General features: G+C 36.1%; 3 protein-coding genes across 4 annotated transcripts; 1 reads left to right on the forward strand and 2 right to left on the reverse strand.

Moving 5' to 3' along the window:
• Positions 1–7,682: 7,682 nt before the first annotated feature.
• LOC133851969 (indole-3-acetic acid-induced protein ARG2) lies at positions 7,683–8,912 on the reverse strand. The gene is made up of 2 exons (XM_062288604.1): positions 8,680–8,912; positions 7,683–8,136 (listed from the first exon to the last, which is right to left on the reverse strand). Exons 1-2 carry the CDS (start codon positions 8,751–8,753, stop codon positions 7,917–7,919), a joined length of 294 nt encoding a protein of 97 aa, XP_062144588.1. The 5' UTR covers positions 8,754–8,912; the 3' UTR covers positions 7,683–7,916.
• Positions 8,913–16,540: 7,628 nt separating this feature from the next.
• Positions 16,541–20,633, forward strand: LOC133852198 (U1 small nuclear ribonucleoprotein A). Of its 2 annotated transcripts, none has more exons than XM_062288899.1 (5): positions 16,541–16,757; positions 16,859–17,031; positions 18,966–19,059; positions 19,833–19,924; positions 20,101–20,633. In XM_062288899.1, the coding sequence occupies exons 1-5, from the start codon at positions 16,673–16,675 to the stop codon at positions 20,392–20,394; spliced, it is 738 nt and encodes a 245-aa protein (XP_062144883.1). In that variant the 5' UTR covers positions 16,541–16,672; the 3' UTR covers positions 20,395–20,633. The 2 variants fall into 2 exon arrangements, with proteins under 2 accessions (XP_062144883.1, XP_062144884.1); XM_062288900.1 differs by having other exon boundaries at positions 19,836–19,924.
• A 183-nt stretch (positions 20,634–20,816) lies between these two features.
• Positions 20,817–24,239, reverse strand: LOC133852199 (mediator of RNA polymerase II transcription subunit 28). The gene is made up of 3 exons (XM_062288901.1): positions 23,942–24,239; positions 21,237–21,349; positions 20,817–21,123 (listed from the first exon to the last, which is right to left on the reverse strand). Exons 1-3 carry the CDS (start codon positions 24,120–24,122, stop codon positions 20,989–20,991), a joined length of 429 nt encoding a protein of 142 aa, XP_062144885.1. The 5' UTR covers positions 24,123–24,239; the 3' UTR covers positions 20,817–20,988.
• Between the last annotated feature and the right edge of the window lie 1,749 nt (positions 24,240–25,988).

A 25,988-nucleotide genomic window follows, 5' to 3' on the forward strand; every position in this document is an offset into this window, starting at 1 on the left:
TTTGTAGAATGTAGAGAGAAACCTGCAAACGACAATTACTAGGTAGGTACTGCAGTTACTTTGGTATTCAGGGAATATGATTGTGATCTTGTTTTTTGAAACTATGATGGTTGAAGGAGAGAACGGAAACATGTTGAGGAGGCTGTTTTCTTGTTAAATGGGAATCTTCGTATGGACTCTAGCGAGATATTTGTGCCTTGGGGAGGAAATAGGAATTTGTCCAAATTGAATTTGATTTTATATTCGGAGTAGCTCCATTTGAAACACTGGAGAGAACTTGTTGTCAAACTGCCTCAAAAGGTGGAGTTCTTTTACAGCTTTCAAATGCCTATAGGCTATAGCTTAGCCATATCGACGATCTGATTGGAATCCTTAGCAATCAGCAGATATGGAGGCCTTTAGGATTTATCATGGTGTAGTACATGCTGGTTGAATAATAGGCTGATTATGGGTCTTGCTTGATTGTTTCCAAAGTGTTTTGACGGAAACTGCCCAATCAGGGAAACAACCTAGCAGCAGTACTTCTTTTTTGACTAGAGACAAGTTTTCTACTAGTAGCTAAATTTCATGGGTCGTATTTCGGGTACAGTTCAATTCGTGATCAGTTTGTGATTATGTAGATAGTTTTTAGCTGAACTGCGGCTTGGAGTTTAGTGTAGCGAAAAGGTGTGCTACAAATAGCTGCAATTTCCAAAAATTCGTCAAGGGTTGTTTGACTGTTATATTTGATGATGTTCAGCAAACGAATCCCCACATGTTCTATAGTTTTTAGGTTTCAACTCTTACATAAAAATTTCAAGTCCTTAATTGGATGAGGCTTAAATGGATGTGATGGTGTTGATGGCTTGTTATCATTATCATTGAAGTAATGCATGATATGAAATGAACATCAAAATACTGACATTACTTTAGAGAAGTACTGCCTGTATTGCTGGAGGAATCATTGCCTGCATTACTGGAGGAATCATTTCAGGAAAGAGGGTTTTTTTTTTTTTTTTTTTTTTTTTTTTTTTCCATTCTTATTTATTTTTTTTAGAGAAATGCTATTTAGTAGATTGCTACACGACTAGGATGACGTGACAATGAAAATTAGTCCTTACAAGTTCTTGCTGACTCAAAGGCTGATTTTTACTGTTACGTCATTTCAGTTGTGTGACAGCCGTATAACAGTCTACTAAATAACATTACTCTTTGTTTTATCTTGACGAGGGTCAATTTCATTGATTTTTTCTCCTTGGTATGAAACTAATTAAGAAGCTATTAGTTTCATAGAAATAAATAAAGAAGTATGCCCTTTGGGAGATGGCTGTTAGTTTAAAGTATCCGTGGTTCCTAGTACATGTTTGCCTCTCAATGAAGCTAACCCATCTGCTATGTTACCTGCATCTTGCTTGCTAAGAGTTACCTTTGTTCATCTAAGACGTAAGAAATCTTTAGGTTCATATATAGATCATATGGAATTGATGATGAATGTTACAGTGGGTTTGTAAATTCAAAGGATCTCTGCATCATGTTAATGCTAGATTTTAAGAGTAACTGTCTTAAGCTCAGATAAAGGAAGCAGCACAAATGCTTGAAAATGATTATATAGATTGGAGACCAAAAAACTAAAGTAAATGACAAGCAGGACACTATAAGAAATGGTGCAGTGACTGAAATATGCATGTTTTATGTAGAGTCGCCTTCTAGCAGTCTATAGGATGAAATGGACTGAATTTTGAGTCATACTATAGAGCTGAAATGAGCGTACTCTTCTTCTGGTTATACAACTTGAATTAGAAGCTACCTTCTTTGCTGTTAGTGTTGAGTGGAGGCTCCTTCATTTAAAACTTAAAAAGCCTTTCTAAAAGCAGGGGATTTTTCATATTACCAATGTTGTATGATTGGAAGGCATGACATTTCTAGTTTTCTACTCATCAAGAAAGAATTAGATGTAGCTTGTCGGATGCAGGATGATATAAGCCTAAGTATCAGGTTTAACTAACCTTTGAAAACGGTTTATAAGAGAAGATGCCTAAGAATTTATATACGCATAGTTAAAATTGTACTTAAGCCATGTAGAACACTTAGGATCGTATCATATGACTAACCAAGTGAAGGTTTAGCATTTGAGCATGTTTAGAGCTAAGAGACAAAGAATCGAGCTGCTATGACATGCTGTAGAGATCGAAACTTCACCTATGAAGCAGCTTTCTTTGAAAGTCAACAGTCGATCCAGGAAAAACAAAGGTCGTTAGCTAAAAAGTGCCATTGTTGCACCAGTTTTTGCTTGTTTTTTCTTTTTCGGCTTGCCTTTGTTGCAGCAGCAGTTACTGCATTTGGGGTCCAGATATTTGCCTTCAGCCCATTAGCCATTTGCATCGGACTTTACCTGCTTCCTTCTAGTTCTAGTTCTAGCCATCTCATACAGAGATTGGTTCTCCTCTAAAATCAGATTACACTGGTGACTGGTGTATCCGTTGTTGATGATGCTCTCTATTCGTTACATTTTCAAGCCTTGGAACCTTAATCTTGGTTTCCAGTTCCCCATTTGAAAATAATTTACAATAGCATCTTGCTAAACATTCAAAATTTTGATAAATTTCTGCAAATTCTTTATAATATGAACAGGCACTGTCCATTGATACAGACCTCAACCATGAGACAAAGACATCAAGATCAGAACGCATCAATGGTTTTGTGCTTTGCTTCTACTGCAGATACTTTAAACGTATATAGTCCAAAATAAATACGCACTGCTTTTCCGGATTATGAACACACTAGATGATAAAGTTTGGTTCAATGACTTGGGATGATATTAGCTCCTTTCTCGGCCTTGTCATGCAGTTCTGCAAAGTCAGGCTTCTCCTCTGCCTTGTCTTGCCTATTGGGTACGGGTGTGCATGGAGCGGGGCGGTGCGGGTTTCCGTCTTTTTTGGCCCCGCCCCGCACCTTTGCGGGTTGGAAATTTTCAACCCGCAAACCACACTTGATAAAGACTAACCGTGCGGGGTGGGTTCGTGCGGGTCGGGGATTGCGGGTATTGCGGGTCGGGTATTTTGAGTGGCATTCATGTAATTTTGATTTTATTTTGTAAAAAATAAAAATTCAAAAAAATACTGGTTTTTTAAATAAAAAATTAAATTCATATTTTCATTTAAGGACATTTTTCATAGAATTAACCTTTTAAACTAAAAGCCCTATTAATTATAAGATAAAATTTTAAGAAACATGATTTTTATTTTCTCCCATCAACAAAGCATAATTGAATAAATGTAAAGTTTGGTTCAATGACTTGGGATGATATTAGCTCCATTCTCGGCCTTGTCATGCATTTCTGCAAAGTCAGGCTTCTCCTTGGCCTTGTCTTGCCTTTTGGGCTTGCGTAGGAGTTTCCTAGGCCTTGTCAATGTCATATCCTTTGACAAGTAGGGGTATGATGGTGACCAAAGCATCACAATAATTGGTTTTATATTGCAAAGTTTAAAAAGCTAGAAATCGGGGGTATGTTTGTTAATATTTGTAGGATACCTTAGAAAGTGTTCCTGAATGCAACCTAAATATGAAATTTATTTTTGTGTTTGGTGCTTTGAATTGTTTTTCAAGTTTTGTTTTGAGATTTTACTTGTTTGACAACACTTTTTAGACAGCTTTTTGCTTTTTAACAAACAACTCAAAATAGTTACAAATTACTTTCACCTTTACGTCACATATTGCAATCGAGAAGAAGAAAAATACCCTCTAAAATGTTTTACCGAACGAACTAAATTTTAACATTCTCTACTAAAGTTTTAAATGATGTATAGCACCATATTTAAATTATGTGATATTATGTGTATGGTTAAATTTAACATAACAAAATTTTGACCGTAAATTAGATTCTCTATCCCCCCTAATTTCATTGAGAGGACTCTTCATGTCTAATTTTTTTTCCCCCCCTTTATTTTTGGGCTACAAAGTCCTATTGAAATTGTATTCTTGATTCTTCATTTTCAAACATATAAAGTCCTTAAATATATATATATGACTTTCATACGCAAGCTCGTTCAAATGCATGGAATTGTATTAGAAACTTCCTCCTCATTCCTGGGTTCTTCATTGTTGAAAAGTAGTAGTTGTAGTCGCCAGTTGGCGTCACAATTTGTCTTCTTTTTAAGGTGTCGGCAAATCATTCACCGCATCTAGCTTCCAACATTAATACGGCATGTCTGGATAGGGGAATATGGGATCAAATTAATTATTTGGAGGATTAGTCCCGTCGTTTCTTAATCTTTTTGTTTTAACTAGAGAAAATAACAATTTTTTATTTTTGTCTGATAAGCATTTTTTGCCAAGGGTTTCTTTCCGGGTCGCAGGACATAAAAGAATACATGTTCTGATTTCAACGAATCTATTTCTAACTTAAACTGGACTCAACCTCAAATCCGACAAATTAGATTACGTAACCAGCAAACATTTACCATTCAATTAGGGATAAGACCAAGACCTCGACGAAGACGAAGACCTAACAAGGGTGACTAAAGGCCAATCCACGTGTTGCAAATCGGTTAGTTAACCGGATCCCATCTCATCAATTATGGAGTATTTTATAGTATGAGCAGCTGGCAGCCAAGCTTGGTTTCTAGGCCATAGAATCTTAATTAATCAAACCACACGCCAGCCGTTTGGTGGGGAGGAGGATAGAGTTAAGATTTTCTTTTAGTGGGAATGTGGGGGCTCAATCATGCGTGTATAGTTGATTACGCCATATTACACTAAGAATAGAAAATGACGAATAATTTGATTTCGCAAACCACATGTTTTAAAAGCGTGCGGTATATAAAGCTTGGGCTCAATCGGTATATCCGACCCGAAGAAAGACCCATGAAAATCGGGTTATCATGACTGCCTCGAACATTCCTTACAAATTTTATGAATATCCTCGGTTACTAAAACCGAGGATAAACACAGTTGATGAGTCTCGAATATCACTGTCCGAGAACACGAAAATAAAGCACGCGGAATGCCCTTATCCACTTGGTCTTGGAAACGGATTTCTCGGGACTACCACAAGGTGATATGGATGAAATATGATGGGACTTTTATCCCGATATTACAATCGAGATTTATGAGATAGGCCTGATCCATAATCCCTAGAAAGGTGTCGGAAGGTCTCTATCCTAGATTTTCCGGGATGATCGTATCCCACGAGATATAGGATAAAAAGCCTATTCAAACTCAGTTAAGAGACTAGTCTACCCGAACTAAACTCCCTAGTATATAAGATCTAACCTTACACGATTCGGGATTGCCTCATATCCTGCACGGTACGGGTCCTACAGGATAGGATACCTATTTGGATTCATATCGAAACGGTCGTAGCTAAATAGGACTCTCCCTTCCGAATTCAACTCTAATCATAGCATATCCAGTGTACCAAAACTACATGCTTATAAATAGGCTGCTACCTCAAATATCAAAACTCTTTGACTTTTACTATGTTCTCATATTCCCTGAAATTTGTCTACAAAAATGTGTTTAATCTTTTTGTCTTGTAGGTTGTGAAAAGAGCGCATTTAAAAGTGACACGTCACCGTACTGAAAATAGTACTAACAATATTTATGTCCTTCCGGCTAACATGACATTTTAAGTATTTTAAAACACGTTACATCACTGGGTGTGAAGAATGTAACCCATGTTTTCTTGTGTTGTTCTAAAACTGATGTAACTTTTAAAATATCAAAATTAATAATAATTTATTATAAATTCAATGACAATTTTATAAGTCACATCAATTTCAAAAGGGTACAAAAACATAAGATAACATTTAACATTATTCAAATATATATATATATATATATATATATATATATATATATATATATATATATATATATATATATATATATACATATACATCAATCCAATCAAATAAAAGTGTAAACGTAACTCTTTCTTAATAATGGAAAAAAGGCGGAGTTGACGCATTCCACAACTTAATATCATACATAGCCTTCCAATTTTTAATCAATTGATTCAATTCCACAACTCTGCCAACGTAACAATAGTTGTGCCTTAAATGTTATCCTAAAGCTTCTTATGTGTGGTATGTATTAAACCAACAAACAAAAGGGACATGTAACATCGGCGACGCCAACCGCATAATTCGAGGTATCTTCCTTAACATTCTTCACCCAAATCTCGACTTTGTGGTTTTGGTTGAGAAGTATCTTAAAAATAAGGCAAGAGACTATTATACTTTCATTTTATGAGAGCTCATTCTATAAGGTCATGGCAGAAAATAAGAGTTTTTTGCCCATCAATGAACACTTGACATGTCAGTTTAGCACACCAAAGCACAATAGGGTGAAAATACCCAATTCATGAACAAAAAAAAAAAAAATGAACAAAAAACTCAAGCAACGGACCGCAGCCCGCTGAAACCACATCCCTAGCCCAACTCGCCACTGCTGCCACCACAACCGCAGTCGCCACTAATGGGCCGGCCGGCGAAGTCGGAGTCGAAGTCGACCTGGGGCGACGGTGAGTGACAACCCGGGCGACGGTGAATGACAGCCTAAAAAGAAGGATTGGCCCGAAGGCCACCCCCAAACCTCGGGGTGGCGGCGCGGCCGCCCCATGGACGGGGGGTAGGTGCACGGCCACATTCCAGTGGTCGGGAGGCCACCCCCAGGTCTGTGGGGTGGCTGCGCGATTGCCCCATGGACTGAGGGTAGCCGCGCGACCACCCCCCAGTGGCCGGGGGTGGTCGTGCTACTGCCTCATGGACCAGAGGTAGCCTCGTGGCCACCCCTCAATGGCTGGGGGTGGCCGCGCGACCACACTCAGGGCCAGGGCCTGGGGTGGCCTTCGGGCATACCCTAGATACATTTAGGGGTGGCTTTCTAGGGGTGGCCTGAAAGCCACCCCCAAACCCCGGGGGTGGCCGCACGGCCCAGTGGCGGTGGTTTTTCGGCTTGGGTCTGCGAATTTGGAGCGATGATGGTGCTCTTTCAATTGGAGCCTTGGGATATTTTTCTTCAGGTTGGATCGCATTTCATTTTTTGAGTTTTAGTTAACTTGTCAATTTCTTATTAGAGCACTAGCAGCAGATTCCTAACCATTTTCCCTACTTTAGGAAAAATTTAGGGAACCAAACCACTATTTTTTTCCCTATAAAAAAACACCCCACAATAGATTCCCTTAATTTTCCCTATATCAATTAAATACTATTTTTTTACTCTTATTTTATTCTTTTTTCTCTTTCCTACTTTTATTTTTTTTATTCTCTTTCTTGTTCTCTCGTATTTTAAGGAGAGAAGGGAGAGAAGGGAGAGATGTTCTTTCCAGAGAGGAGAGAGAGATATTTTTTTTTATTAAAATAAGTTATTAGGTAGCTATAGTGCTACCCAATGTATTGAGAAGCACTGTAGCTTCCCAAGCATGAGACCCTAAAATAGGGTAACTGTTATAACCTGTTATTTTGCAACTTTTTTCAAATTTTTCTTATTTTAAGAAATAAAACTACTTATGGGGCATCTGCTACTAGTACTCTTAGTTGGCAAAAAAAACCCTTCATTTTTGTCACGATTTCATTAGGTTGAAGAATTGAAGTCCCAATTTATCCTTTGATAATTTTTTTTTTTAATAATTGATTAATTTAAAAATAAATTAGTCACGTGATGAAATAAAAGTGTGTTCTAGAAAATAACAGATGGAGTCGTTTATTGAATTAATCATATCATTAACCCACTCCTCAAGGAACGAATGAACGAAATGTTACATCATTAGTACTATCTAGTCCATACCACAGAGGAGGTACAACAATCATCGGCCAAGGCCAAGTCCAAGTCCAGAGAATTCTAGGCCCGTTAGATGCTGACACGTCAGAGCCACCCCTAATTCCTTTTTTTGTTTTTTTGTTTTTTTACTTGGCCTCCAATGAACTTCTCCCATTTTAGTGCTTGTTGTTTAAGAGCGCTGCACGAAGCTCGGCCACGTCGATCTCGGCCACGCGGTTCTCGGGTCTGTAGTAGCCAGTCACGGGGTCAGGGACCCACGCGACCTTCTCGGTGGAGCCCACCGGCTCCTCCCCGGGTTTCTTCACCATCCTCGAACCTGAACCTCCTCTTGCCACGCTGGCAGCTATTCCTTGCGACGCCGCTGCGTATCCACGTCTGTACATACAAAATCGTATTAAAATACGTAACGCAAAATTTAAAACTTTAATTAACGGATCTAAGCCATTCTCTGACATGCGCCGAAAGTTAAATACGATTAATGATTTCAAAGCGAAACGTAGGGACATACTTGATTTCTTTTTTCTTGGCTTAAAAAAAGAAAAGAAAAATTCCTAGATTATTTTTAAAAAAAAAAAAATTAAATATTGAGATGATAAAAATACTAAATACCGATATAAAAAAAAAATATTAACTATTGAATTCGAAAATCATAATTATAACTTGGAAAAAACTATATATGGAAGAATATGCTAAAAATTCTAGAGATAGTAAAGCTAAATTTAATGACTAGAGAAGAACGAAAGGAAAGAATTTCATTGGATCTGTTTGGATGCCAAAAAATAAAAAACCGAACATGAAAAAACGAAAATCGGAGGAAAAAAAAAAAAAAAACTCTTTTCCTGTGTTTTCTTGGCAACCAAACAACGCGTAGAACAGAACCTGAACAAGACACAGAGAGGGACTGAATTTTTGCAGTACCTGTTGATAGCAGTAGAGAATCCATCGGCGACGAGAGCAGAGAGAAGCTTAGCGTTGGAGAGAGAGCGAGCCATCGTATATGATCAAATCTTAGATATTCAAAATCTACTACGCTGCCGCGGAAGCAAATTTTCCACCGATCGAGGAAAAAGAAAACCTTCCACAGCAGCTAAAGAGAGAAATCTCTTAGTATACCTCTTCTCGAGAGATTTGCAAAATATAATGTGGGTTTGAAGCAAAGGAGGCGAGGGCATTATATAGGGGACGAGAAGCATAGTAGGGCAAAGCAATGGGGGCCACCATTTCAAAACGTTCACTATTATTTCTGTTTTGTAATTTTGATTAAAGTTGAATTAATCGTTGCAATTAGGAAATGAGAGAGAAAGAGGCAAATGCCGGCCACTTGTGCCGACCGGAACGCGTCTAAGCTTCTGGGGCCTCTCGTGTTTCGCCACCTGGCCGTTAACGGAGAGAGCCGTTTGCGTTTAATTCTTCAACTTTTAGAAACGGTCCAACTTGAACCCTTAGATTTACCTAGTCAACGTTAATGATTGGGTACCAAGGTGATCGGACGGTTGAGAAGGACTGAGATTGAGTGCGGTGTAGTTTCTAACTTCTCTTTGCTTTCCTCAGTCAACATCGAGCACGTGAAGAAGCTGGGACGACGAAAGGTCGACGTAAACGCTGGGAAAGCATGGCCGTTGATATACGTAGCAATGTCACATCATGGCCGTCGACGGGGAGTTGAAGGCGGCTTGGGTTTTCTTTGGTTCTGGAAGCCCTGGCAAATTCCACTGGCGTGGCGTGACTGGCGTCGACGCATCGTGACAGGTCCAGTGGAGTCCTAGCTAAGTCAATGGCCCTAATAATTTAACTCTTAACCCAAAGACAAATTAGCCATAGCATTTGAAATTTGGAAGGGTTAAAACTAAAAAAAAATAAAAAATAAAATAAAATGAAGGGTAAAATTTTAATTCTCTGAAGATTATAAGAATATTTTAAAAAGAAAAAAATTAGAAAAACATGGTGAAGCCACCATGTAAGTGACTAGCTATGTGGGATACAGATTTTCTGCCTAGGATTGTGGTTCATAGCAATTAGTTGGAAATATGAATGGTTATCGTAAAATAGTTTATATGAGACTCAATTATTCGGATGAGTGGCCAAACAACTCAAATTTTATTTGAGCAACTAGGTTTACATAGACTTTCTCATAATAACTGCACAAATTACTAAGGCTAATGATATCCGGAAGAAATGCTTCTCCTAAGCATTGCTCTACTAACTAATATTGTTGTGGATCTTGTTATAAAAGTAAAATTCTATAGTATTTAGAAGACGTTGACATGACTCACAAGCACATATTCTATGAAATTTTTACAGTTATCTTTGTTGTATCTTATTTTAGAATAGCCGTAGTTTAATTAAATAAAAATAGTTATAATTATTTTTCTATGTCAGAGTCTTTTAATTATTTGTAGCATCACAGTGCAGAAGTTATTTAATAGTAGATTTATATTATTCTTTATAGGAGTTCCTTATCTCCAAGTTAGAATAATAGTTTATCTCCATGTCTTTTAGTTTGGGTTGTGTAGTTATGTAGTCCCCTATTTAAAGGGTGACCAATTAATAAAGAAAAAAAGCAGAAAATTAATCTGAAGCCTTGTGTTTGAAAAGGTTTAAGTTCCCTCAAAATCTAAAATGTAAAGTCTAGGTTATCTGAGAATCTAAGGGCTAAATTAAAAATAAAAAATTATGAGGATAAAAATTTAAATTTAAATTTTAAAAGATTTATAAGAGTGTTCTTTTAATTAAGAAACAAATTGCAAAAGAGAAATGATCCCTACACTCATTTCTCATAACAGCCCCACAACAAACTGACGTGGCTAATAATATTTTATTATATTTTTACAGAAAGAAAACAAAACAAAACAAAAAAATAATAAAATATTACCTGTCACGTCAGCTTGTTGTGAGATTGTTGTGAGAAATGAGTATATGGATCATTTCTCATTGCAAAAATATGTTGAGGTTAGGGGGAGTGAAGCCCCAAGCTGGCCTCTTAATAATTCCGCCCCTGCTCTCGTAGCAGTATACAACTCCTTGTTGCTCAAGTAAGGAAGCCTTCTCTCTTATATATATTCTTCACAAAAAGAATAATAAGAATTTTAATATGTGTGGCATCTATCACTTGTTCTCAATTTTCTATAGCGTTTGCAGAGCTTTAATCAAATATATTTTTTAATTGTTGAATTGGTATGCCCAGGCTGTAGTGCTTCGCTTTCGGCTCACAGGGGTCTTGTGTTATGTTCAATGAATACCTTTTTCACAAGTTCCTCTCATGCAATGTTAATTGGCCTGTTGGGTTCTATTATTTCCTTCAAGTTGGAGGTCGCCATAATTCCATGCCAATCTTCTCAATATCTTTTAGGTCCTATCATTTGGAGACAAAGTGCTTTGGGAACATATATAACAAAACAAAGAAAGCAAATTGTGTGCAATTTAATTGGGTTATGCTTTAGGCCGAAGAAAAAGTCATGATTCTCCTTTCCTTTTAATATCTTATATTAATAGGGAGGTTCACACATGAGAATTAAGTATTTTAGGGAAAAACCCTAATATAATATATCTGAATATTATTAAATTCAAAACTTAAGTTTATGAGTTTGAGCATAATGAGTTTATATAAATCATTCACATTTGTGACATCTTTTTTAATATAAGACTCAATCTTTTTAATGTGAATCCATCACCATATTGTTATACTCATTATCAAACAGAAGCTTTTATCAATCTTATGAGTCATCTCCAAGATTACTTGTATGCTATGTGCATGATTTGCTCGTGCCGTGCACCTTTGCTCCTCTTTTGCTTGTGCTATGTACGTACTTCACTGCACTGCATACCACCGACTACTCTTATGCCTCTGGTTAGGACATTGAGACCTAAAAATTAAGTCTTTTATTGAAAATATAATATAGTTGGGGTGTATAAGCGAGCAGTTATTAACCGCCTAATAAAAACCTAAAATCATCTAAAATACCATTAAAAAAAAAGGGCCCAAGGGTCGAAAACACTAAAATAGGTAAAAAGAAAAAACCAATTTCTACAAATCTACAGTTATGCAGTGTGGTTATGAGTTTTAATAACCGCTAACCGCCTACGGCGAAAAAAAAAAGCAGTTATATATAGTTACGAAAATTCAATAACCATCTAAGACAATAGCTGTTAAAAGTAATAAATACTAACCACAACTACTTGTATACTCTTAAAATATTTCAAGTTAATATACCACTCAATCCAAAAACTTAGACATAATTTTTTACACTTAAACATATATAATATTTAATTTTTTCCATTAATTAGTAACATTTTAAAATGTCATATATATCTAATTGTTAAGGTAAATTTGAAAGTTTCTACCGGGTTCGTAAAGTAGAAATAATTGATCTCATCCAAGTATCTGAAAATGATCTGAAAACGAAATCATAATTTGACAGCGCTCTCTCCAGGCTGTGGGTATAAAAACAGGCCATGCATCATAAAGTGCAGCCCCGTGAATGAAATGGCAGTCGGCGTGGCGCTGTATGGCAAAATATCTGAACGGTGACGTACGTTGATATAGCGCTGGATTCAGGAGTTGGTGAAACCGCGGCGCACCACATGTTAATGCCACTGGGCTGCTCGCAGGCCACAGGTAGCTACAGCTGCAGCCTGCATGCACTGTATTATGTCCCGTTTGCGTGGTTCACAGTCCACTGAATCTTATAATGGGGCTCCACCAACTGTCCTTGTTTCGAGACTGCAACTTGCATGCTGCTCTGCTCGAAAAGGAGAAGGGAGTAGTAGGGTCTGGCAGGTTCTGTTCTATTTACATGTAGATCGTCTATTTTACATCTTCCGTACAATTTTTAAAAATTAATTATTATAATATAAATAGGTTTCGAGTCCTTTTTGATATATATATATATATTTCATCGCCATCTTTTTATACAACTTTTCACCACTTTACTTATATGGCAAGGTGATCCCCTACTACTTTTTGAGTTTTAAAAATAAAATAAAGTGGGGGACCACCTTGCCACATAGGCACAGTAGTGAAAAGTTGTATAAAAAGGTGACAATGAATCATTACTCATATATATATATATATATATATAAAACGAGAAAAGCACAACATTTCACACCACTAAAAAGCAAAAGCATGAAAGCTACAGAAACTTCGGGGTCAGGGTTAAGAGATATAATTAGTACATAACAGTTGTGCACCACTTTAAAAATATGAGATGAGTCTTACGTGAGACTCATGTGATGAAACCCACCACATGAGACTCGCTCCATGTATGTAAGACTTTTGTATAACAGTTGCACGCAAGAATCATTTTCTTAAGGTTAATTACCCAAAAGAATTTGTAACTTTTTTTTTTTTTTGGTTATATTTTCTGAGAATAGGAGAATTTAAAGGGAGAAGAGAGATATATAAGACACTTTTTTTTTATTTATTATTATTTTGTGCTTTTTGCCATCAATAATTTATTAAATTTTTAGTAATATCTAAATTAATAAAGTTTTTAGTATTTATCTTATCACTTGATTCATATTAAAAATAAAAAATAAAGTCCATAAGGAATAGCTCAATCAGCTTGGGACCACGTCTCATAAAGCAGAGGTCAATAATTCGAATCTCCCGTTCTTTATTGATTGACTCGTTAAAAAAAAAAAAAAAAACTGTTGCTCTGTCTCCCTTTATCTTCTTCTCTCCTCTCCGACTAAACTCCCACAGTGATAGGTGTCTGCCGCACCCTCTCCTTTCTTTTCATTAACGTCCCTTTCTTTATGTTTATGGTCATGGTTAGTGGTCACAGTGACGGCCTTTTGGTCATGAAAGGTGGCTGGGAAAAGCAAAGTAATGCTACAACTGTTCATTCATACAGGGTCTTACAGGAGTTGAAATGGGGTCCATTTGGGTGCTTAAAATCACCAATATCATGAGTCCATGACTGCCTCGGTCAAATGGGAGCTCAATTATTCCAGCTGCTATCAACCATTATACGATGGTTCACATGTCATGCTTAACTTGATATACTCATATACAACACAAAAGCGTATCATTGAGAAGTCTACTGATTACAAATAGTTGTGTAACTGTTTGTATACTTAATCCCACGGCGGTAGTTCAATCAAAAAGACCCACGTAAAGATTAAAAAAAAAAAAATACAAGTAGATGTGCCTTGCCGGAAGTTTTGGTGATGAACACACTACAGTGGACTCCTCTTTATAAGGGATCGGACTCGGGTGAGGAGTATAAGAACTTGGCCTACGTGACACCATTCGGTTGGAAAACATTCTTGTTAGTACGAAATTGTCATGCCTAGGCGTGTGGCAGACATAGTTGTTGTGATGCGGGTAATGACCGACAAATAATCCTGTTAATATATACTGTCTTACCTGCGTTTATAGCAGACAATAGACGTGGTTGTTGTGATGCAAGTAATGGCTAACAAATATTCCCTTTCACACGCTGTTGTGAGAGTGGTTTGACTGTTTGTCATCATAGTTACATGGGGTACATAGTCACAACTCAGCTGGAAGAGTAAATGGGCCTCGTTCGACCCAAGAGATGAATGGGCCTACCGTGGACCGGAGCCCAGGTGAGCCCTAGGTACCTGATATCACCACCAACAATACCATTTGTATGGTATTATTGTTTTCTTTTAATTTCCTTCTTAGTTATTGCCTACCAGGAAGACACCATCCACACCTGCAAAGGTTATAATTAATTGTATGTATTTGAATCTCATATATACTTGATGATCATCAGTATTTTTTTTTTATGAATAAATAAATAAAATTCGATTTTTCAACAGCAAATCAAGTAAAATGTATTTGGTATGGATGAAGAAGAATGTTAAATTGGGATTAATTAATTAATGTTATAAGCTTTTATTATACTAAGATATCATTTGAAAATGTTGGGTCAACGATTATTTATTTCTCTTTAATCAAAATCTATTCAACGGCAAATTAAGCAAATTATTTATTTCCTCTTTTCCAACAGGCTTAGCCTTTCGTGTTGGGGACCTTCCAATTTGCTTCATCCTTATCCCCAAAAGCCATTGGACATTAATGTACGTAACATCATTTTTTTTATGCTTGAGATGTTGATATTACTACAATTCTCTTCGTTGGGTCAACATATATTAAGCTTTATGTCTATCACAAGGGTTGCACCAAGGCAACTGCATACTAATAGAGAAGGGGTTGGGGTCAGACTATCAAGGTGTTCTTCCAATAAAGGTTGGATTGCAAGATTTTGACACGGACACATTGAAAGGGATTTAAATATGTGATTACGATCATTAGTGGGATCTACCCACTCACATGGGTCTCACCAACGTGAGTAGTTGTGCATAGAACTTTTTTCTATATGGTTTAGGAAAATTCTAAAATTACAACCTCCACCCAACTATTGCACAACCCCAAAGCACATTGGAGTGGGACCCCATTGTATAAGCTCCACCCCAATATGCTTTGAAGTTATGCAACAGTTGGAGTGAGGTTGTACATAAATCAAGGCCCGTTGGATTAATGTCATTTAAAGTTATTTAAATGATATACCAACATATATATGTTTTTGATTTGATAAACTTTTGATATTTTTGTTTGAAATAACATTCTTTTTTTTTTTTTTCTCTCAAATTTTAGAGCATTCAGAGCATCCTTACTCGCCAGTGAGCTCTCCATTTCAAAATTTTCACTAATATTTGGTGAAAACCTCAAAAAAGTTCACTTCAACAAACTCTCTATAATTTCTTTATTTTAACTCTCGTCAAAATTTCACTAAAAATTTGGCTCACAAATTTCATGAGCTATTGAATATATAATTATTTCTCTCTTTTCACTTTTTCTCTCTCCTCATTTCTTAGGAGTGATTGCTTAAAACCAATAAAAAATTAATATTTAATTGAAATAGATAAATATTTAGATAATTTGATGTAGGAAGTTTGTTAAAAGTAATATTTAAAATAACGAAAGTAGATTTTTATAGTTAAAATTTGGAGAAAATTTGGGGAGCTCACTAGGGATGCTCAATACTGTTTAAAATTTCTCTAAATTTAACTTAGCTAGCCACTTTTTAAAATCATTAAACATCAAACTCTCTAAATATTTTTCTACTTTAACTAAATATTTTATTTTGTTGATGAAACAAACTTTTGAACTCATTTTATTAAAAATATACTTAGAGTTTAAAGGAAATAAGAAAAAGTATGAAATAGAAAGAACATAAAAAAAATAATAATAATAATAATAATAAATAACATTCATTTTTTGGCTCTTTAGATTTAAAGAGGGATTCTGACAAATGTAAATACGTGTCATTCTTTTATTCATCTTTTACGCATCTCTTTTACAAATTTACTATTGAATGTGTGAAATTCACACAGTCTCGTACATTTAATGTAGGATTTACACATTTCTTGTAAAGAGATGAGAGAAAAAATGAAACCAAACATTTCTTGTATTATAGTAATAAAATTTGAGCTAAAAAAAAATGATTAATGAGTAGAATTTCAATCATTTAATTTAAAGCGGTAGTTAAATTTTAAAGAAATACAAACGATTCAATATCGTAACAATTGTAAAAGATCCTAATCATGCTTTAATCACACTTGTAACTGCTTGAGAAGTTCATCATTTAGGGCCCATAGAATCATTACTCAAATGGGCTGGGCCTGTAGTTTGATATATCTGAATGGGCAGAAATCCTACATGAACTCCTCAAACTTGGGCCACATAAAAAAACCCGAACCCGTTTCAAATTGCTCTCAATCTAAAATACCCGTCCCTCTCTCTCTCTCCGGGAATTGCTAGGGCTCTATTTCCCCATTTCTAAATTTGTCATCAATCAGAGCAAAGCTCACCGTTTTAACAGTCTCTGCTTCTCTTTAGCCTGCCTTAAAAAATAGGGTTAGAGAGTGAGAGAAGCCGAAGATGGCAGAGGTCACTACAGGCAATGAAATCCCTCCGAATATGACCATATACATCAACAACCTCAACGAGAAGATCAAGCTCGAAGGTACTCACTCACTCACTCACACGCACACTCTCTCTAGAACTTTCTGTTTCGAACGCGCGGGCAAAACGAATCGTTTTTCTGATTGATTGGTGGTCTCGCAGAGTTGAAGAAGTCTCTGCACGCGGTGTTCTCGCAGTTTGGGAAGATACTGGAGGTGCAGGCGTTCAAGACGCTGAAGCACAAGGGGCAGGCGTGGGTGGTCTTCGAGGGGGTGTCCTCCGCCACCAATGCGCTTCGCCAAATGCAGGGCTTTCCTTTCTACGACAAGCCCATGGTAACATTTCCTTTACTGTTCTCAATCCCTCCCCCCCCTTTTTTTTTCTAAGATTCCAGTGTTTTGTATTACATTTAGGTCTAAATTCAGTATTTTGTTTGATGGGTATTGGTTCTTTTGTGTATGGAAATTGCTGAAATGTATGAAACTTTGATTAGGTGCTAGAAGAATCATAGGATTATGTTAAAGGGTTGTGAGATTATATTCTCTGTATGTGTAATTTGTTATGAGCCTGGATATTTGATGGATGATAATTTGTAAATAAAGAACACTTTGGCACTTCAAGGGGCCAATCTCTACTCTATCTAGCTCACGGCTAGTAGATGTATAACACTTTGATATATTTTTCTGGATACTTCATTCAATGGTAATGCTGGATTTAAATACAAAGACTATCCCAAATAACTCACAACCCACAAACCCACTGCACTTAAAGATAACTGCTGACCCAAATAACTGACCTATTACATAGATAACTAACTCACTTCGTGGCTCAGGAAGCTTGCCCATTTCCTGAGTTGATTGACCCACCCACTAAACCATTATCTAATAACTTCTTCAATTGACCCACGTGCAATACATTCTTGAGAACTCATCTGGCGGCACGTTAAACTAAAGAACAAGAACAAGAGAACAACATAACTAAGCAACTACTAAATACCTATTAGTAAAATACAATACTAAGTATTTTTAGTAGCCTCATCAAATTTTACTCATCAAAGTAGCTAAAAATCACTTTTATCTATTCTGGTAAGCCACTTTTTTAAAATTCTCCTAACAGCCTCACCATTTTAATTATTTACTATCACTATTCCATTTAAATTTTTTAATATTTCTTTATTCTTTATTCTTTCTCTATTTAATCTTTTTAATCTTGTTACAAAGAATCCTTCATGTCCATGAAATAAGGACATTATCGTGTGAGAAAGATGGGAGATGGGAGAAGAAAATGAGAGAAAAAAGGAAAAAAATATGCTGATCATGTGAGAAATTACTCATCAGAATTGGTGAGTAGGTTGGTGAGTGAATATTACTCATCAGAATTGGTGAGTAATTTTACTCATCAAAACTTTTTGGTTAAAATGGTGAGGCTGCTGGAAGTGGTTTTTTAGTGTTTTCATCAAATTTACTCACCAAAATAACTAAAAAGCTATTTTGATGAGGCTATTAGGAATGCTCTTATTAGGCCCATTACATAATTTTCAAAACATAATTAAGGTTTTGTTGTTCTTCATCAATGTGAGGACACAAAGAAGACAGGTTTTTACAAACTGTTCAAAATCATCCTCCATGTTAGGCCAATAAGTTCGTTAGCGCACTATGGTTTCTTCCTCTTCCTATGGTTGAGCTATTTTCAATACCTCCGTGTTATGTGTGTCCTCACATGTTCAAATGGTATATAATGTCTCTAAATCCTTATTCTTTGTATCATTAGATCATAACATTGAATGATCCCAACAGACTTTGTCTCTTCCCTCAAGTTAAGGTGCCTCCTCCAAAAGAATTTTTTGCAACAATTTATTCCGTAACTGGCCTAACTCATTTTAAATGATTGGATATTTGAATTTTTATCTATGCACATATATACTTGTTCCTTAACTCAGCGATTGAATAGTTTTTGTCTACGGGGATATGCACTTGTATTGTAGTTCCTGTTCAGCTTATTGGTAGGTTATCAGTTAAATGTGAAAAGTTAATAGCTGGCAACTTGGATGGCATTCTTCTTTCACTTCGTCATATTCGTATGGTTTAGTTGATTATTAACTAGGATAGCAGTCAAGCCACAAGAGAAGAGATCATCAACATCGACGCTTCCAAGATACAAAGTTGTGTGCATTGTTTTTGTTTTACTATTTTTTTTAAACTGCCATTGCATGTGGAACTCTTTCTTTTGCTATCCATTGAATTTGATGGATATTATGTGATTAACACAGAGAATACAATATGCAAAGACAAAATCAGATGTAATAGCCAAGGGTGATGGTACTTTTGTGCCGCGGGAAAGACGCAAGAGGCACGATGATAAGGGTAAGACCTTTCCCACTTCTCTGTTCTCGTATCTGCAAACATTATTTTTCCTTTCTACTCGATCAGCTTGAGCTTTTTCGCTGTCAGAAAAGCTTTCTTGAGCACTTATGTCATTAGTGGATGCTTGTGTGTTTGTATTCTGTTTTTCATCTTCTCTTTGTACCAAGAGTCGGAATGATGCTTGAGATATTATGGTATTCAATTCAGGTATCTTTACTGGTTTAGAACCTTATGTAGGCATTGACTATGTTATGTTATTAGCCAGTTCTTAGAAGTATTTGTCATGAATATAGATTCAGGATGTGGCTACAATGTGATATAGATATGGCAATATGACAATTCCATGAGTAGGATGAGCTAGGGCATGGATGCACTACTTTATACGTTAACTTATTGTTATTCATTTATAGTGTTAACTTGCACTTTTAGTTAGACAAGCAGCCTTTCTCTGTGCATTGCATAAACCATTCATATATTTTAACTTAATTATGTTCTTTTTTAGACTAAAAAAGGTTATGTCCTAATGTTGAAGATGCCGTCAATGTGTGTTCAGGACACAAGAAGTATTCCATGTGTTCCCAAATTTAAATTTTTTATTTCTAAATGAAAATTCATCAAGTATCAAGTACATATCATGGAGTATCTAATAATTATCAGACACTCCCATAGTCCCATGTTTGTTTCTCTGAGCTAGAGTTGTTAATTGATCGCATACACCTGGTTTTCTTATAAATTGTTTTTTTTACGGAGATTTATTTGCTTCCTTAACGTAGCAGGAAAGAAGAAAAAAGAACAACATGATGCTAATCAAGCTGGAATTGGTCTGAATCCTGCTTATGCTGGTGCTTATGGTTCAATACCTCCTGTAAGCATGTTCTCTGCCCTTTTGGGCAAGAATTCTGTGCTCAATATGCTTTAAATGCACCATTTCTTTAAATTTTTGTCATTTGTATTTAATTAATTATTTTAAACAACTCTTACCATCTCTCTCTCTCTCTCTCTCTCTCTCTCTCTCTCTCTCTCTCTCTCTCAATGGTGCAGCTATCTCAAATACCCTATCCAGGCGGTGTAAAGTCTATGGTGCCAGAGGCGCCTGCTCCACCAAATAACATACTGTTCGTGCAGAATCTTCCCCATGAGACAACTCCCATGATGCTGCAAATGCTGTTCTACCAATATCCCGGTTTTAAGGAAGTTAGAATGGTGGAAACAAAGCCTGGGATTGCCTTTGTGGAGTATGGAGATGAGATGCAATCAACAGCTGCGATGCAGGCACTCCAAGGTTTCAAGATAACCCAACAGAACCCAATGTTGATCACCTATGCAAAGAAATAAACGAAAGGGCTTTGCTTTTGCCGTCCACATAGGGGAAGCCTGCAATCGCATCTTCAACTAGGAATCTAGGATGTTTTCAACGGAATGAGATCTCATATCTTGTCATTTTCAATTCTACTTCCGTACATTCTCTTTTTTCAAGAGTAGCCTTTAGAAATGATCCGAGTATTGTTGCAGTTGTAATATTTTTAAGCTCCCTTCCCCCATTGATAAAGAATTAAGTAGTAGCTTTTCTGATTGCTTTTGACTCAACCCATTAAAGTTTCTTTTCTGTTGTACTATGAGCCTATCAGGTTTCTTTGATTGCCCTTTGTGTATTCCACAACCTCAAAATAGAAAAATGTGATTCTTTTAGCTAAAATGCTTGGACGTGAATGCTTAATATTCCGTCTTGCTGAATGCTACATTCAATCACCCATAGCACCATGCAACACTTGGATTTTATAGCCATTAAGGATTCAATAAATCTTTTTAATGACGATTTTTACAAGCTACAATTCAAAAAGAAAGAAAGGAAAAAGAAACCATTAGCTTTTAGTAACAATCCTAAGGTAAGTGGCTAAGTAGCCAGGAGCATGATGCACTAACTACACACTATACCCTCTTCAACTCATTGTTGTGTTTGTTCAACTGGTCTTTCAACTCTTTTCTCCACCCTTGGATCAGTCTCTCCTGCTTCTTTATAATCTCAGTCTTTATCTTCAATTCTTCCTCCATCATGGCAATCTCCTGCTAAAAGCAGATACGCAATGAAGATGAAGATGACTTTATCAAGTTTCCAGATACTTTCTGGAGCAGTGGATGAGATATACAATATCAACTGCATATGACCCGTGAGTTACCTTTCTAAGTGTCTCACCCTTTGTTGGCTGATCCTCACGTTGCAGGCCAATAAAATACAGCTGAAGCTTCTTCGCAGCCTCCATAAAATCTCTTGCATGCCTTTCCACATCAACTGTCAGTCACAAAATTAACACCTTTCAGCATCTACTAATGTAAAGACACACAAAGCACCAAAATATGAATAACCAAATACATTTGTTACTGAGATTAGAGGTATGCAGTCTCACAAAGATTTAAGAAGAGCAAAAAAAAAATTGTCACAATTACTCGGGAACCAGAAGGATAAAACTAAGAATACAGGGAAATTCGTAAAAAATAGAGGTTTGAGACACTAAAGATTTCTGTAAGTTCATTGTACGCTATATCCGCAATCACTTACATCCTGAAACATGCAAGAGAGCTCATCTTCTAAGGTTCACTAATCCACAGCCTTGACATGATGATGATGGGGTTGGGAAAGCATGGTTCATTAGTAATTGACTGTTCGGTTCGATTGTGGCATCCATTTACAACCATCCATCATAAACTATCAATGACCCCATACTTCCAGGACAAAAGTATCTTTAAGTACATAGAAAGAAATACAAGACTTGAGCAAAAGCAAGGCCTGGCGCAAATATCTCTGTTATTAACATCATATTCTACATTAGAGGAATCAAAAACTTTTGAAATCTCAGAGAATGAGGTGTCAAAAAGTTTTCCTAGAAATAAGTTTTCTTAGACAGACAGAACATCTTCAACAACCCAATTAAATCTCTTGAGCCCAATGCTAACTTACTAAACACCCCTAAACCAAACTTTTCAAGAGCTAAGCAAGTGAAGTATCATTGTTCACCTCTTTAAAAGACCACAAATCTGCTGATAGCATGTAGAAGAACTTGGAGATTTAGCACCAGAAGTAAACACAACTCAATTACAAAACACTAAATGGCTTAAAAACCTTCTTGGGCATCAGCCACCACCACCAAAAAAAAAAAAAACTTATTTTCCATACAGTTTTCAGCAAACCAATATATTAAAAATCAATTGGCTGCATGAGTGGAAATGTCATATTGAACTCTTATTGATACCTCAGAAAGTCATCTATAATACCATACGCATAACAATCATTTCTATCCAAGACAAACCCCACAAATTGGTATCCGACTCCAAAATATAAATCTTAGTTTGTACCAGCACTGGAGAATCAAGATTAGAATAGCATCCCTGGTTTTGCAGGCTTCATACTCTTACCTTTCCTTTCTGGATAAATTCTAAATACATAATGTTCTTTCTCTAGTTATAATTTTCCAACCCCTGAATTTATTCAGCAGTATCATTCCTTTGATCCTAACTCGAGCAGTCTGTGCTCCTCTCTCACCATAGTTTAATCATAAACAGACTATTTTGGAAAAATGTAGTCCAAAAATAGATCCACAATCATGTACTCCAAAATGTACCCATTTGAATAGATCGTAAAATGAACTCCTTCCAGGCCTCCATTATATCTATATCTACATCTACATGACTTTTCTTCTATAACATTTTAAGTTTTCGCCACATCCACCTCTACATAGGGTGTAATGATTTGGCTTTCCAGAAAAAATTTCAACAGCTTTCAAAACAGAAAGCAGTCCTGTTTTGAAACAAAACATCTCTTTCCACTGTTACCTCACCCAGATTCCAAGATTTCATATCAACTACAACCTCGTGTAGTTCCTTGAGCTTCACCAAACTCAAAGCGAAACACAATCTCAAGCCCACAGGTGTAAGTCCTTATGTTATTCACATCCATGTTTGCCAATTATAAACTTAACGGGGTCTTCTTAAAAATTGATACAGCAAAGTACGTCCATATTCTGCAGAAACATTAGATTTATCTTCTTCTTTTTTTGGATGAATTAAAACTTTATAACCAACCAAAACAGTACAACTCTCCAGCAACAACTGGAACGCTTCCAAAAAGGAAACACAGACTCAACTACTGAAAACAGTAGCAAAATCAAAACTACAAAACACTTTCAAGCTGCAACAAGCAGCTACTGCAACAGCAGCAAAACCTCAACTACAAGCTACATACAAGCTGCAACAAGCAGCAACCAGAAAACTCTGTAACCACAAAACAACAATAGCGAAATCCTACTCACTAAAAAACCCACCAGCAAGGACACAAGAACCATCCAAAACCAGCCAGCAACCACAGTCACTCAAGCCAGACAGAATCAATTACACCAGATTCCATCTAGAGACAAGAGCTAACTGATTACCTAACCTCTTGAGTGCCCTTTAGCCATAATCCTAGCTCTGACTTCCCACCTTATGTGATCCAAGATTGCTAACATAAGATTATCTTGCTAACAAAAACTATGATCGTGGAAATTAGACCACCGTGCTATTCAAAATAAATCAGAACAAGACCACAGCAGACTGTCCCTCTAAGTCAAAGAGCTAAACCGCATTATATTAAAACTACCCCTTAGAAACACAAGGTATCAAAATCAAACTATTTAACTAATTCATGCTTGACCTTACAAAAGGAAACAAAGAAGAAATGGTGACCCTATTTCAGAAACCCAAAAAGAAAAATGATTACTTTACAATGAAAAGCATTAAGCTATAGCTATCAATATCATGGGTCACACCCAGAAAGCAAAACCCATGCTAAAAATAAGACCCAAAAAACAAGCAACGCGAATGATAAAAATGAGAAAATGGGGTCACTAACTCTGATGAGAAGGGTGTGGAGAACGGTCTATAGCTTGAAGCTCTCGCGCAGGCAAGCATGGAAGCAAAGCAGCCTCTAGTGCCATCACGCACGCAACCATTTCGTCCCTCGGCGGCGGCGGCGAGGATTGCAGATGTGGATCGATTTGGTGCTGCTGATCCACCGGTTGTCGCTCAGCCATGTTTATATCACAAATTGATACAAAATCCTTCGCGTTAAAAAACCGAAAAAATTACTATAAATTAACTCACACCCGAGAGAGGGAAAGAGAGACAGAGAAGGAACCAGGAAAGGAAAACGATTCCCTTTCAACTCGGAGGAGCTTGGTCTATAATGGGCCTCATGTTGAGAGGTTTAATGGGCTTGGGCTACTCAAAATTGGGCCCAATATTCGACGGGCTGAGTTTTGGGAAAACCATGGATAGCTGACTAACCATGGGCCCAATCTCAGCCTAAAGCCACCCACCTTATGTCGAACTTGTTATGGGTTCTGATCAGAGAAACAAGGGAAATAGAGGTTTTAAATTTTCAGCAATTTTATTACAAGAAATTTAAAAATTACCAATAATTATACAGATAGAACAAAAATGACAAATTTAAACAAAAGCACATAATTAAGCGAACCAATCGTGAAGGATTTGGCTCGAATCTCATAACTAATGGATCGGAACAAACTGACAAAGGGGTAACCAAGCCCTTTCTTTGTACATGCATCATTATTAAACACTGAAAATTTAGGGTAAGTTTAAATTTGTGATTTTAAAAAATGTGATTTGAAAAAGAAAAATGTTAAAATATTTACTATGATTTTTCTTGAATCCTTCTATATTGACCTGACACTTTTTTTTTTAATTTTAAAAAAAAAAACATGTACTCTCTATTCCTCTCCTCTCTTTCGGGAAAAAAAAAAAAGAAAAAAAAAAGTGTCATGTCATCACAGAATGATTCAAGAAAGACCACAGTAGATGCTCTAGCATTTATCTTTTAAAAAATGCAGTTAAGAGCATCTCTAGTGAGCTCTTCAAATCAAATTTTTCACCAAAATTTGGTGAAAAACTCAAAAAAGTTGACTTCCACAAACTTTCTATAATTTTTTTTTTTTTTTTATTTTGACACTTGTCAGAATTTCACTTCAAATTTGGCGAAAAACTTAAAAAAAGAAAACTTCCACAAAATTTCTATAATTTTTTTATTTTGGCACTTGTCAGAATTTCACTTCAAATTTAGCTCACAAATTTCATGAACTATTGAATATTTTATCATTTTTCTCTCATTTCACTTCACTTTTCACTCTTCCTCTCTCCTCATTTGTTATGAGTAGTTGCTTAAAACCAATAAAAAATTAATATTTAGTTGAAATAGAGAAATATTTGGAGAGTTTGGTGTATGAAATTTGTTAAAAGTGATAGATAAAATAATAAAAATAGATTATTTAGCTAAAATTTGGAGAGCTCACTATGGATGTTCTAAGAGTTTGACAAATCGTAATTTGACCTTTAAAATTTAATGTTTTCAAAAAAGTATCACATTGTCTGTGATTTAAAAATTCAAATTTTTTACTTTTACAAATCCCCGTCGTAATTATTTTTTTTAAAACACAAATCCAAATAATTAATTTTTTACAATTTGATTTAAAATTATATTATTTATCTACGAAATTGCAATTCAATGCAACATAAATGAACAAGTAGATGAGTTGACGAATGTATAAAATAAACTATCCCATTCATCTCTAATGATCACAACTTCACAAGAATATTAATTAATAATAGACCATGCATGCATTAATACGTATATTAATAATTAACCACAGCAAAAAAGCTACAAATTAATTAATTAAGACCATAATCAGTAATCACTTTTCAACACGAATCAAACACTTGCAAAACAAGAATAGATCGAACACGCGTCCTTCCACGCATAATTTCCCCACATGCATGCATTAATTGAACACTTTGCAAAAGGAAGAATATTGGGACCTCGACACGCAATATCCTTCACATAATTTTCCATATATATATATGCATCGATCCTCCAAGTCCCCCTT

This window comes from Alnus glutinosa, chromosome 12 (assembly GCF_958979055.1).
Source record: "Alnus glutinosa chromosome 12, dhAlnGlut1.1, whole genome shotgun sequence".
NCBI classification, from domain to species: domain Eukaryota; kingdom Viridiplantae; phylum Streptophyta; class Magnoliopsida; order Fagales; family Betulaceae; genus Alnus; species Alnus glutinosa.

Bases quoted from the DNA above. Each gene is read 5' to 3' on its own strand.
- LOC133851969 (XM_062288604.1), bottom strand. From the start codon at position 8,753: ATGGCTCGCTCTCTCTCCAACGCTAAGCTTCTCTCTGCTCTCGTCGCC. The intron at 8,137-8,679 runs GTACTGCAAAAA...TTGTATGTACAG, and splicing joins TTCTCTACTGCTATCAACAG to ACGTGGATACGCAGCGGCGT.
- LOC133852198 (XM_062288899.1), top strand. From the start codon at position 16,673: ATGGCAGAGGTCACTACAGGCAATGAAATCCCTCCGAATATGACCATA. The intron at 16,758-16,858 runs GTACTCACTCAC...GTGGTCTCGCAG, and splicing joins CGAGAAGATCAAGCTCGAAG to AGTTGAAGAAGTCTCTGCAC. The intron at 17,032-18,965 runs GTAACATTTCCT...TGATTAACACAG, and splicing joins CTTTCTACGACAAGCCCATG to AGAATACAATATGCAAAGAC.
- LOC133852199 (XM_062288901.1), bottom strand. From the start codon at position 24,122: ATGGCTGAGCGACAACCGGTGGATCAGCAGCACCAAATCGATCCACAT. The intron at 21,350-23,941 runs GTTAGTGACCCC...TGTGACTGACAG, and splicing joins TCCACACCCTTCTCATCAGA to TTGATGTGGAAAGGCATGCA. The intron at 21,124-21,236 runs GTAACTCACGGG...TGCTTTTAGCAG, and splicing joins AGGGTGAGACACTTAGAAAG to GAGATTGCCATGATGGAGGA.